The 14,018-nt window shown below is 43.6% G+C and overlaps 1 protein-coding gene across 1 annotated transcript in view; it reads left to right on the plus strand.

Annotated features, from left to right (window-relative positions):
- Prpf6 (pre-mRNA processing factor 6) overlaps positions 1–14,018 on the plus strand; it is a 63,524-nt gene that overhangs the window by 6,311 nt on the left and 43,195 nt on the right. The window contains exons 4-9 of the mRNA XM_004669527.2: positions 603–681; positions 3,336–3,512; positions 3,702–3,857; positions 8,931–9,025; positions 9,585–9,741; positions 13,107–13,269. Coding sequence (XP_004669584.1) covers positions 603–681; positions 3,336–3,512; positions 3,702–3,857; positions 8,931–9,025; positions 9,585–9,741; positions 13,107–13,269 — 827 coding nt within the window. The remainder of the gene's footprint in view (positions 1–602; positions 682–3,335; positions 3,513–3,701; positions 3,858–8,930; positions 9,026–9,584; positions 9,742–13,106; positions 13,270–14,018) is intronic.

A 14,018-nucleotide genomic window follows, 5' to 3' on the forward strand; every position in this document is an offset into this window, starting at 1 on the left:
TGCCTGCTTCCCATTTGGTAAGTAATTGAATTACTAGATTTATGAATTCATATTTACCTTAAAATATAGTTGAGTTAGCTGCTCAGTGTGTGGAATTGTTTCCTGGGTGATATAATTAAAGCATATAACAAGGCCAGGCGTGGTGGCACATGCCTTTAATTCTAGCATTTGGGAGGCAGAGGTAGGAGGATCGCCTAGAGTTCAAGGCCACCCTGAGACTACATAGTGAATTCTAGGTCAGCCTGGGCCAGTGTGAGACCCTATTTCGAAAAACCATTAAAAAAAAAAGTATAACAAATAGAGCTGGAAATACAGCCTTAGTGGTAGAGTACTTGCATAGCATATGCAAGGCCCTAAGTTCAATTCCTAGAACTTTTCAAAATTAAAATACATAAAACAAACCAGCTTTATTTTAAAATGGGCATCCAGTATTTATTTATTTTGAGGCAGGATCTCACTGTATCCCAGGATGACCTGAAACTCACTGTGTAGCCACAGGGATCCTCCTATTTCAGTCTCTTAAGTTCTGGGACCAAAGCTTGTGCCAGCACCTTCAGTTGACATCCAGTTTTTATAGTGCAAGTTCATATTTTATTTCCTAGAGAGCAACGGGAGAAAGAAGAGATTGAGAAATACCGAATGGAACGTCCCAAAATCCAGCAGCAGTTCTCAGATCTCAAGGTAAGCAGATGCCTGGCTTCTTGATTTCCAGGTCCTCCCCTAAGCAACGAGCCAAACTTCTCTGATACAGTAATGTTGAGGTCTTACATTGTTCTTTATTTCCTTCAGAAGGGTAATTGCTTAGAAGTTTGTGCTTCGTTATATTTAATCATTTGCGTATGCATGTTAAAGCTCCATATTGCTGTAGCAGGTGGGACAAATAAACTTTCTTCTGTAATTAATTTTTTTTTCCCCCCTGAGGTAGAGTCTCACTGTAGCTCAGACTGACTTGGAATTCACTATGTAGTCTCAGGGTGGCCTCAAACTCAGGAGGATCCTCCTACTGTCTCTGCCTCCCAAGTGCTAGGATTAAAGACGTGCCACCATGCCCAGCTTTTTGGTTTCTTTCTTTCCTTCCTTCCTTCCTTCCTTCCTTCCTTCCTTCCTTCCTTCCTTCCTTCCTTCTTTCTTTCTTTCTTTCTTTCTTTCTTTTTAGGTAGAGTTTCACTGTAGTCCATGCTGGCCTGAAATTCACTATGTAGTCTTAGGGTGGCCTTGAAGTTACAGTGATCTTCCTACCTCTACCTCCCGTGTGCTGGGATTAAAGGCATGAAGGCATGCGTCACCACGCCTGGCTGTTTTTGGCATTTTGAGGGTAGGATCTCACTCTAGCTCAGGCTGACCTGGAGTCACTATGTAGTCTCAGGGTGACCTCAAACTTGTGGCGATCCTCCTACCTCTGCCTCCCAAGTGCTGGGATTCAAGGTGTGCACTACCGTACCCAGCCTTTAATTTTTTTTAATTTATTTATTTGTAAGGGGGCAGTGATAGAAATGCCAGAGCCTGTAGCTGTTGCAAATGGACTCCAGATGCATGTGCCGTTTTGTGTCTCTGGCTTTACATTGGTACTGGGGAGTTAAACCTGGGTTAAACCTGGGTTCTTAGGCTTTGCAGGCAAGCACCTTAACCACTATGCAATCTCTCCAGCCCATATAGACAATATATTTTTTATTTATTTGTTAGTCATTCCTTTTGATTTTTCGAGGTAGAGTCTCACTCTTAGCCCAGGCTGATTTGGAACTCACTATGTAGTCTCAGCGTATCCTTGAACTCATGGCCATCCTCCTACCTCTGCCTCCTGAGTGCTGGGATTAAAGGCATGTGCCACCATGCCCAACTATATTTCTTATTTTTTGTTTACTTTTATTTATTTGAGAACAACAGACAGAGAAAGGCAGATAGAGAGAGGGAGAGAGAGAGAGAATGGGCGTACCAGGGCCTTTAGTCACCCACTACAAACGAACTCCAGACTCATGTGCCCCCTTGTGCATCTGGCTAACATGGGTCCTGGGAAATAGAGCCTCAAACCAGGGTCCTTAGGCTTCACAGGTAAGCACTTAACTGCTTAGCCATCTCTTCAGCCCATATTTTTTATTTTTATTTATTTATTTGCAAGTAGAAAATTACAGAGAAAGAGAAGGTGACAGACTGGGCATGACAGGGCCTCTAGCCATTGCAAATAAACTACAAATGCACGAGCCACTATATGCTCCTGCCTTTATGTGGGTGCTGGGGAACTGAATTTGTGTTGTTTTTTGCAGGCAAGCACCTTAACCATTGAGCCATCTCTCCAGCCCTGTTTTTTTTTTGTTTTGTTTTTTTTTTTTTTTGGTTTGTTTGTTTGTTTGTTTGAGGTAGGGCCTGACTCTAGGCCAGGCTGACCTGGAACTCACTATGTAGTTCCAGGCTGGCGTTGAACTCACAATGATCCTCCTACCCAACTCTGCCTCTCAAGTGCTAGGATTAATGCCACCATACCTTAACTATGCCACCATACCTTAACTCATTTAGGCATACTCTTTTCTTTTTGGATAATGACCTAATAATTTACATTTTAGTGAAACAGTTAAAAAAAAAAAAAGCCTTTTCTGTTTTATTTATTTGTTTATTGGGCAGGGGAGAGAGAGGAAGAGGAAAAGGCAGATAGAATAGGCATGCCAGGGCTTCCAGCCACTGCAGACAAACTCTGGATGCATGCGCTACCTTGTGCATCTGGCTTATATGGGTACTGGGGAATTGAACCTGGGTCCTTAGGCTTCACAGGCAAGTGCTGTAAATGTTAAGCCATCTCTCCAGTTCTGTTTTCTTTCTCTCTTTCTTTCTTTCTTTTAAATTTATCTCTTTTCATGTGGGTGTCAGAATGTCTTGATGGTGCAGGTCTCTCTATCTTTATGTGGGTGCCTGGGAAAGTGAGCTGGGAAGCAAATGCCTTTAACCACTGAGCCATTTTCTCAGCTCTTGGGAAAGCATTCTATACAAGTCTTTTTTTAAAAATTTTTTTTTTTTATTCATTTATTTGAGAGCGACAGACACAGAGAGAAAGACAGATAGAGGGAGAGAGAGAGAATGGGCGCGCCAGGGCTTTCAGCCTCTGCAAACGAACTCCAGACACGTGCGCCCCCTTGTGCATCTGGCTAACGTGGGACCTGGGGAACCAAGCCTCAAACCGGGGTCCTTAGGCTTCACAGGCAAGCGCTTAACTGCTAAGCCATCTCTCCAGCCCTATACAAGTCTTTTCTAAGGCATAATGATATGGGCTTGGGAGAGTGAGCATAGTGCCACTTGAGCTGTGAAGTCATGCAGGTAATTCATGTTTTGGGCCTGAATGTTTCCAGAGGAAGTTGGCAGAAGTCACAGAAGAAGAGTGGCTAAGTATTCCAGAGGTTGGCGATGCCAGAAATAAACGTCAGCGGAATCCACGTTATGAGAAACTGACCCCTGTTCCTGACAGTTTCTTTGCCAAGCATTTACAAACTGGAGAGAACCATACTTCTGTGGATCCTCGACAGACTGTGAGCATCTGAATGGAAAAAGAATGGAGTTCCTTTGATCTGGATATGGGTGTGGTGGGAAGAATGGGTGGTGTTGGATTGAATACTTCTATATCTGTACTATGGCCATACTTGCAGACCAAGTAGGGTATTCAAAGGTGGTGAGGATCTTCAGTATGACAGTATAAGGCTTTTATCCTCCCCCCACAGCAATTTGGAGGTCTGAACACCCCGTATCCAGGTGGCCTGAACACTCCATACCCAGGTGGAATGACACCAGGATTGATGACACCTGGTACAGGAGAGCTGGACATGAGGAAGATTGGCCAAGCGAGGAACACCTTGATGGACATGAGGCTTAGCCAGGTAAGAGTTTGTCATGTGGATTTTCCTATAGATGGTATTGAAAAAAAACCCAACAAGTGCTGCTAATGTAGTTCATTTGGTAGATGGCTTGCTTAGCATACACAAAACACTGGGTTTAGCTAGGTGTGGTGGCGCACACCTTTAATCCCAGCATTCAGGAGGTAGAGGTAGGAGTATCACCATGAGTTTGAGGCCACCCTGAGACTACATAGTGAATTCCAGGTCAGCTTGAGCTAGAGTGAGACCCTACCTCGAAAAAACAAAACAAACAAAAAGAAAACAAAAAACAAAACAAAACACTGGGTTTAATTCCCTAGCACCAAAAAATACAAATAAAAAAAATCCACCAAAATAAAAATAAATGTGGAAATGTATTTTGTTATGAAAAGGTACTTTGTATTATGGCTAGAGAGAAGGCTTAGTGGTAAAAAGTGCTTCTTGTACAAGCATAAGGACTTGAGAAGGCCTGAGAGACCACTCAAGTTTGATTCACAGGACCCATATAAACAGCTGGGTTGTGATCATGTGTGTTTGTAACCTCAGTCCTATAGTGGAGCAGAGACCTGAGAACCACTGTAGCTCATGCAAAGGAAAAAGAAAAAATATATATCTGGTGTGGTGGTGCATGCCTTTAATCCCAGAATTTGGGAGTCAGAGGTAGGAGGATTGCCGTGAGTTTGAAACCACCCTGAGATGACAGAGTGAATTCCAGGTCAGCCGGGTCTAGAGTAAGACCCTACCTTGAAGGAAAAAAAAAATGTGTGTGTGTGTGTGTGTAAAACAGCTCACTCGAGGATCAGTAAGAAACTCTAGTTAATGGAGTGGAACACCTTACATTCCCTTCTAGGCACCACAGGCAAGTATGTGGGATCCACAGGGGCCATATGTGCATTCACCACACATTACAAGAAAAGCAAGGAATTCTGTTCTGTTATAGAGAGTAGTTGTGATTTTGTGTATATATGAGTATCTCTGCAGGGGATGCAAGCACAGTGCACTCAGCACAAGTAAAGGGCGAGCCCTGTGTGATGTACTTCCCTGTCCCTTGGAGATGTGAGACCATCGTAGGGGATAAGTATATTCTCCCTCCCTCTGTCTTTTTTTGGTGAGCAGAGAAAAAATGAATGTGTATGGGCTCATCAGGGGCTCTTGCTACTGTGAATGAACTCAAGATGCTTGTGCGCAGTATTTTTAAAATATTTTATTTTATTTTTATTTATTTATTTATTTGACAGAGAAAGAGGGAGAGAGAATGAGCACCCCAGGGCCTCCAGCCACTGCAGACGAACTCCAGATGCATGTGCCCCTTTGTGCATCTGGCTAGCGTGGGTCCTGGGGAATCCAACCGGGGTCCTTTTGGCTTTGCAGGCAAATGCCTTAGCTGCTAAGCCATCCCTCCAGCCCCACAGTATTTTTTAAAATTTGTTATTTATTTATTTATTTTTTTCAAGGTAGGGTCTCACTCTAGCCCAAGCTGACCTGGAATTCACTATGGAGTTTCAGGGTGGCCTCAAACTCATAGTGATTTTCCTACATCTGCCTCCTGAGAGCTGGGATTAAAGGCGTGCACCACCACACCCTGCTTTGTTATTTTTTTGTTAACAACTTTCATGATTATAAACAATATCCCATGGTAATGTCCCCTCTCCCTCTACTTCCCACTTTGAAACTCCATTCTCCATCATATCCCCTCCCCCTCTCAATCAGTCTCTCTTATTTTGATGTCATGACCTTTTCCTGCTATTATAATAGTCTTGTGTAGTACCAGGTGCTGTGAGGTCATGGGTATCTAGGCCATTTTGTGTCTGGAGGAGCATGTTGTATGGAGTCCTACCCTTCCTTTGGCTCTCACATTTTTTTTTCTTTCTGCCACCTCTTCCGCAATGGACCCTGAGCCTTGGAAGGTGTGATAGAGATATTGCAGTGCTGAGCGCTCCTGGCACTCCTTCCCAGCACTGAGGTCACTGCCATCAGAAAAGACAAGGTTCTCTACCAAAAGTGAGATTAGTATTAATACATGGGTATGAAGCTGGACGTGGTGGTGCACACCTTTAATCCCAGCACTTGGGAGGCAGAGGTAGGAGGATCACCATGAGTTAGAGGCCACCCTGAGACTACATAGTTAATTCCTGGTCAGCCTGGACTAGAGTGCTAGAGTGAGACCTTGCCTCAAAAAACAAAACAAACAAACAAAATTTATATATATGGTTATGCACATTAAGAGAAGTGGTTACTGGGCAGTTTGATGAGCATAGTATATACATTTAGCCAGACAGCAGCAGACGTTGCACCCCTAGGGCTCATGACTACCTGTTTTAAGTTTTCAGTATCAGGCACGTATTCCGCCCCATGGAGCGGGCCTCCAGTCCAATTAGAGGGCAGTTGGTTTCCACCATGACAGATGTGCCACTATTGCACCTGTTGGCTCATTTGGCCTGGTTGGCCAAATATAAGGCTTGCAGTGTCCACTGTTGAGTATCTTCACTGGTGGTTTCTCTTTCTCCCATTGAACTGCATGCAGAATGGCTTCTTCCAGCTTTCTGTCAGCTGGTCTACATAGAGGAGGTTATCAGCTCAGTTCCTGAAGGATGACTTAGCCACTTTCATTCAAGCATTATTTGCAGCATTGTTTTACAGCAGTTGGTGCTAGAAGATAGAAAACATATAGTTACCACTATTTATTTTTGAGGGGGGGAAAAAAACAAACAACTTTAAACAATCCTGAGGGAAACACACATTTAAAAATCTTGTTATTAATTTGAAAAGTTAAAAAGTTACATATTATTATTTAACAATTACTTTCCAGGACGTTTCTGTCCCTTAAGTATGTGTATAAATAAAATTTAAATCAGCAATATTTATCTTAATATTTGTTTTAATTTTTAAGAGGGAGAGAGAATGAGCATGCCAGGGCCTCTAGCCACTGCAAACAAACTCCAGATGCATATGCCACCTGTGCATCTGGTTTATGTGGGTACTGGGGAATTGAACCTGGGTCCTTAGGCTTCACTGGCAAATGCCTTAACCACTAAGTCATCTTTCCACAAGCCTTTTTTTTTTTTTTGCTTACCTTTTTTTTTTTTTCATTTTCCTAGGTAGATAGGTCTCACTCTAGCTCAGGCTGAACTGGAATTCACTATGTAGTCTCAGGCTGGCCTCGAACTCACAGCGATCCTCCTACCTCTGCCTCCCAAGTGCTGGGATTAAAGGCGTGCACCACCTCTACTGTACTTTTTGAAATTTATAATTAGCAAGTATTTTATAATAAATGATAACTCCAGACACATGAGCCACCTTGTGCATCTGGCTTTATATGAGTACTGGGGAATTGAACCCTCATCATTAGGCTTTGCAGGCAAGCGTCTTAGCCACTGAGCCATCTTTTCAGCCCCAAATCCCTAACACTGCTTCCCCCCCCCCCCAAGGTAGGGTCTCACTCTGGGCTGTCAGCTAGCCTGGAACTCACAGTGATCCTTTTACCTCTGCCTCCTGAGTGCTTATTTTTTCAAGGCAGGGTCTTGCTCTAGCCCAGGCTGACCTGGAATCCACTATGTAGTCTCAGGTTGGCCTTGAACTCATGACGATTCTCCAGCCTTTGCCTCCCTAGTGCTGGGATTAAAGGCCTGGGCCACCATACCTGGCAACTTCTTTTTTTTTTTTTTTTTTTTTCCTTTGAGGTATAGTCTCGCTGTAGCCTAGGTGACCTAGAATTCACTATGTAGTCTCAGGATGACCTTGAACTCATGTTGATCCTTGTACCTCTGCCTCCCAAGTGCTGAGATCAAATGCCTGAGTCACTATGTCCAGCCTCCCCAACATTTTCTACTGTACTTTTTTTTGTTGTTGTTTTTTTGAGGTAGGGTCTCACTCTAGCCCAGGCTGACCTGGAATTCACTATGTAGTCTCAGGGTGGCCTCGAACTCACAGCAATCCTCCTACCTCTGCCTCCCAAGTGCTGGGGGATTAAAGGTGTGCGCCACCTCTACTGTACTTTTTGAAATTTATAATTAGCAAGTATTTTATAATAAAAACAATAACTTACTGATTTATAAATTTCACCTTTTGTATTTCTATGTCTATGTCTGCTCTGCCTTGTAATTGAGAGAGGGAGGGTAGCTTATTTGTACCATTATTTAGACAGTATTTTTCCTTTTTGGTTTTTTGAGGTCGGGTATTGCTCTAGTCCAAGCTGGCCTGGAATTCACTATGTAGTCTCAGGTTGGCCTTGAATTCATGGTGATTCTCCTACCTCTGCCTCCCTAGTGCTGGGATTAAAGGCATGTGCTACCACACCCAGCACTTACACAGTTGTTTTTTTTTTTTTTTTTTTTTTTGAGGTAGGGTCTCACTCTAGCCCAGGATGACCTGGAATTCACTATGTAGTCTTCTGCTGGCCTCAGACTCATGGCGATCCTCCTACCTCTGCCTCTCCAGTGCTGGGATTAAAGGCGTGCACTAGCATGCCCAGCACTTACTTATACAGTTTTTATGTGTGATTTGGTTATGGTGCCCAGGGCTTTGGACATGCTAGGCAGTCTATTATTGAACTACATGCATCCCCAACCCTTGTTCTTTTGAGGTTTTGCTTTGTACCTCAGGCTGTCTTTGAACTCCTTTTGTATCCCAGGTTGCTCTCAAAATCTTGATCCTCTTGCCTCTGCTTCATGGATGCTAGGATCAGATACATGATACCATACCTGGTCTCAAGATTTCATCTTTGGAGGATTTCTGCATTGTTTCTATGTTTATTACTTTTTTAAAAAAACTTTTAAAAACTCTTATGTCTGTGTTTGCAGGTGTGTATGGAGGTCTGAGGACAATCTTGGGTATTGGTGCTTGTCTTCCACCTTGTTGAAGACAGGATCTTTTGTTTCGTTTGAAGCTATATACACCAAACTAACTGGCCAAGTTTCTTGGGAGTCTCCTATCTCTGCTTCCTGTATCACCATAGGAGAGCTGGGATTACAGATGCATGCTATGGTGTCCGACTTTAAGTGGGTTCTAGGGATTAAAACTCAGATTCTGACATTGCTAGTCATGTCCAGCTGATTTTTAGTCTGGCCTGTTTCACAGGTATCTGATTCGGTGAGTGGGCAGACAGTTGTGGACCCCAAAGGCTATTTGACGGATTTAAACTCTATGATCCCAACCCACGGAGGGGACATCAAGTGAGTACCTTGCAGAATTGGTGTGTTGGAATGGAACTCTACTTGTCTAGAATGTTTTAGATTTTATTTGGAAACAATGTATTAAAAATAGGACATGACTGGGCTTGGTGGTGCATGCCTTTAATCCCAGCACTTGGGAAGCAGAGGTAGGAGGATTGCTGTGAGTTCAAGGCCATCTTGGGACTACAGAGTAAGTTCCAGGTCAGCCTGGACTAGAGTGAGACTCTGCCTCAAAAAATAGGACATGGATGTTCTAAGGAATGAGGTAAAGAAGGTTACTCTTCCCATTTAAAATATACCTGTATCCATTGTATGTATAAAATATTTTACAAATAATATTCATAGTCTTTGCCTATGCTGAGCTAGAAAGAAACTTGTTAATCATACCATGCTTCTTGTCTGGATATTCAGGGCTTAGTTTGTTTGCATGTTCCCTGCAGAACTCTGTGCTGGCTACTGTGGCACATTTTCCTAAAAAGGTCATGCCGGAATCTGAAGGAGACACCTTCTCTCTGGACCTTGACTACTGCCTGATGCTGTATGCCTTCTCATTTTACAGTGACATTAAGAAGGCACGACTACTACTCAAGTCTGTTCGGGAGACAAACCCTCATCACCCACCAGCCTGGATTGCATCAGCCCGTCTAGAAGAAGTTACTGGGAAGCTGCAAGTAGCTCGGAATCTTATCATGAAGGGGACAGAGATGTGCCCTAAGGTGAAGCCCATAATGTGTTTTCCTTGACTTTTGCATGACTGTTGGCCCCTGAGGGCTTTCTGTGTCCCTGCCAGGCAGAATACCTACAGCAGTAATCTAGGGCCAGTGCAATTCTGTCTACATGTGGTGTTGTAACTACAAGACAGTAGCACAGTTGAGGAAGCCTTCCTGTACTGCTTGTTTTCATATGGAACAGAGACTGATGCAACATTAGTTTAATGGTGGGTAAACTTCACTGAGAGAGAAACTGGACAGGTTGTCATCCATATAATATATGATCCCTACAGGTTAGTACTAGCTCTTAGACTATTCCAGTACTTTTGTTTCAGGAGGTAGGGAAATTAGACAACATTAAAAAGTACTTTGGGGCTGGAGAGATGGCTTAGCAGTTAAGCACTTGCCTATGAAGCCTAAGGACCCAGGTTCGAGGCTTGATTCCCCAGGACCCACATTAGCCAGATGCACAAGGGGGCGCATGTGTTTGCACTGGCTGGAAGCCCTGGCGTGCTCATTCTCTCTCTCTCTCTCTCTCTCCCTCCCCCTCCCTCTTTCTCTGTGTCTGTCGCTCTCAAATAAATAAAAATAAACAACAGCAACAAAAAAATCAAAAAGGTACTTTGGAGCCAGGTGTGGTGGTGTATGCCTTTACTTCCAGCACTTGGGAGGCAGAGGTAGGAGGATCTCTGTGAGCTTGGGGCTACCGTTAGGCTACAGATTTCAGATACAGAATTCCAGGTCAACCTGGGCTAGAGTGAGACCCCACCTTGAAACACCCCCCCCCCCAAAAAAAGTACTATGGGCTGGAGAGATGGCTTAGTGGTAAAGGTGCTTGCCTGCAAAGCCAAAGTACCCACTTTTGATTCCCTAGGACCCACATAAGCCAGATACACAAGGTGGTATCTGGAGTTCATTTCCAATGGTTGAAGGCCCTGATGTGCCCATTCTCTTTCTCTCTCTCTCTTCCCCTCTCTCCTTCCCTCCCTCCCACCCTCCCTCCCTTTCTCCTTCTTTCAAATAAATAAATAAATGAATTTTTTGTTTATTTTTATTTATTTGAGAGCGACACAGAGAGAAAGGCAGAGAGAGAGAGAGAGAATGGGCAGGCCAGGGCCTCCAGCCACTGCAAACAAACTCCAGATGTGTATGCCCCCTTGTACATCTGGCTAATGTGGGTCCTGGAGAATCGAGCCTCAAACTGGGGTCCATGGCTTCATAGGCAAGCACTTAACTGCTAAGCCATTTCTCCAGCCCTAAAATATTTTTTAATTAAACTTTATTTTAATTATTTATTTGAGAGAGAGAAAAAGAGGCAGAGAGGGAGACAGAGAATGGATGCACCAGGGCCTCCAGCTGCTGCAAACAAACTCCAGACTCACGCACTTCCTTGTGCATCTGGCTTACATTGCTCCTGGAGAGTTGGAACTGGGATCCTTTGGCTTTGCAGTGAAACACCTTAACCACTAAGTCATCTCTCCAGCCCAAAATAAAATATTTTTAAAGTACTATGAGCCAGGCATGGTGGCACATGCTTTTAATCCCAGCACTTGGGAGGCTACCCTAAGACTACATAGTGAATTCCAAGAGTGAGACCCTACCTCAGAAAAAAAATAAAGTACTATGAAACCTGAATGTCATATGCTTTACTGTGCAGAACAGGTATTCTTTTTCTTTTCTTTATTCTCTCAATTTTTATTAACATTTTCCACAATTATAAAAAATACCCCATAGTAATACCCTCCCTCCCCCCACTTTCCCCTTTGATATTCCATTCTCCATCATATCCCCTCCCCATCTCAATCAGTCCCTCTTTTATTTTGATGTCATGGTCTTTTCCTCCTCTTATGATGGTTTTGTGTAGGTAGTGTCAGGCACTATGAGGTTATGGATACCCAGGCCATTTTATGTCTGGAGGGAGCACGTTGTAAGGAGTCCTACCCTTCCTTTGGCTCTTACATTCTTTTTACCACCTCTTCTGCATTAGACCCTTAGCCTTGGAAGGTGTGATCGAGATGTTACTCAGTACGCCAGTCACTTCTTTCCAGCATTATGATGCCTTCTGAGTCATCCCAAGGTCAATGCCATCTGAAAAAAGAAGATTCTCTACCCAAAGTGGAGTAGCGTTAATATAAGGGTATAAATATTAAGAGACGTGCTTAGTGGGCAGTTTGATAAGCATAGTAGTATATACATTTAGCCAGACATCAGCTGATGTTACACCCCTAGGACTCATGACTACCCCTGTTTTAAGTTTTCAGTATCAGGGATGTATTTCCTCCCATGGAGCGGGCCTCCAGTCCAGTTGGAGGGCAGTTGGTTTCCACTCTGACAGACGTGCCACTATTGCACCCATTGGCTCATTTGGCCTGAATGGCCAATTAAAAGTCTTGTAGTGTCCACTGTTGAGTATCTTCACTGGTGGTATCTCTTTCTCCCATTGAACTACATGTAGAATGGCTTCTTCCAGCTTTCTGTCAGCTGGTTTACATGGAGGAGGTTATCAGCTCAGTTCCAGCAGGATTTCTCAGTGACCTTGTAGCCCAAGTATGTGGAGTCTTCAGCAGTAGGGTTTTACCATATATTCCTGGTGGGAAACCCAGGGCCTCAGCAATGGCCTATAATGTTTTGGGGGCATCAGGGACCTCCCTGGCCAACAACTCACTGGAAGGTATCCCATTCAGATCAGGTATTCTTGATAGTGAAAAAGGCCTCTGTGGAATTTATCAGGACATCAGGCACAAATCACATCTTCCTAGGCACCCATAGGATGTTTGCTTTTCCTATAGACTTATTCTGCAGCAAATTGTATTCTTGTGAAAGGTTATGTGTGTCCTTCATTCAGACATGGGAGCCACATTTCTGAGTTGAGGCATTACAGGGTTAGCTGTAGTGTAAGTGTGTTTGTGGCCAAGCTAATGACTCTCATGCAATTTGGGGTCCCAGAGGTACCTCCTCCTCCATTGTGATTTCTAGTCCACATATTTATTTTATTAATTTATTTATTTATTTTGGTTTTTCGAGGTAGAGTCCCACTCTAGCTCAGGCTGACCTGGAACTCACTCTGTAGTCTCAGGCTGGCCTTGAACTCACAGCGATCCTCCTACCTCTGCCTCTCTAGTGCTGGGATTAAAGGCGTGCACCACCACGCCCAGCTCATTTATTTTATTTTATTTTTTTATTTGAGAGACACAGAGAGAGAGAATGGGGTGCTAGGGTCACTAGCCACTGCATGTACCACCTTGTGCATTTGGCTTATGTGGGTACTAGGGAATTGAACCTGGGTCCTTAGGCTTCAAAGGCAAATGCCTTAACTGCTAATCCATCTCTCTAGCTCTAGTCCACATATTCTTACTATTCTTTTGCTGCAGAGTGAAGATGTCTGGCTAGAAGCAGCCAGGTTGCAGCCTGGTGATACAGCCAAGGCTGTAGTGGCACAAGCTGTCCGCCATCTCCCACAGTCTGTTAGGATTTACATCAGAGCAGCAGAACTGGAAACAGACATTCGTGCAAAGAAGCGGGTTCTTCGGAAAGGTGAGCCTTCCTAGGAGGTGCCTAATTGTTACTGGAGTTATTAGGGTCAGAGCCTGGACTATGGCAGCCCAACAAGCTAGGCTGCTCTTCTTCAACAGAGCAGTTAAACAGACAAGTTGTTATGAAAAGCTGATAAAAGAGGTTTATTCTTTATGGCCACATTGGGAAGAGAAACAAATAAAGAGGTCTAGAGACACAGCACTACCCTCACCCAGTCCATCTTCTGGATCTTAACATGAGGTCTAGACTTAGTATATGTGCTGTCGAAGTGAGCACAAGGTCTAGATTTAAATAGAAAGCAAAAGGTATTCATAACTAATCAGTCCTGGTCAAGGTGTGACCCTACCCATGATTGTTTTAGCTCCAGAATTTTGTTTTGTTTTGTTTTTTGTTTTTGTTTCTTGGGGTAGGATTTCACTCTAGCCCAAGCTGACCTGGAATTCACTCTGTGGTCTTAGGGTATCTTTGAATTTTCAGTGTTTTTTGTAAAGTGGTCTGACAAGTCACGACTGTGTAAATCTCTTTCCTGAAGACAAGTCCCTCCCCTGGCTGGCACTGCGCTTCATTCAGCTTTTTCCTTTTTCAAACATAAGTGTCTGGGGAAATTTCAGTTTCTTGGGGATCATTGTTTCAAAAGTCTGATAGTTGAAGTGAAGGACATAAGCACCTCTTTTTTGCAAACTCTTTTATTATTTATTTATTTACTTACTTATGTGTGTGTGAGAGAAAGAATAGTCATGCCAGGGTCT

This window comes from Jaculus jaculus, chromosome 8 (genome assembly GCF_020740685.1).
Source record: "Jaculus jaculus isolate mJacJac1 chromosome 8, mJacJac1.mat.Y.cur, whole genome shotgun sequence".
Lineage (NCBI taxonomy): Eukaryota > Metazoa > Chordata > Mammalia > Rodentia > Dipodidae > Jaculus > Jaculus jaculus.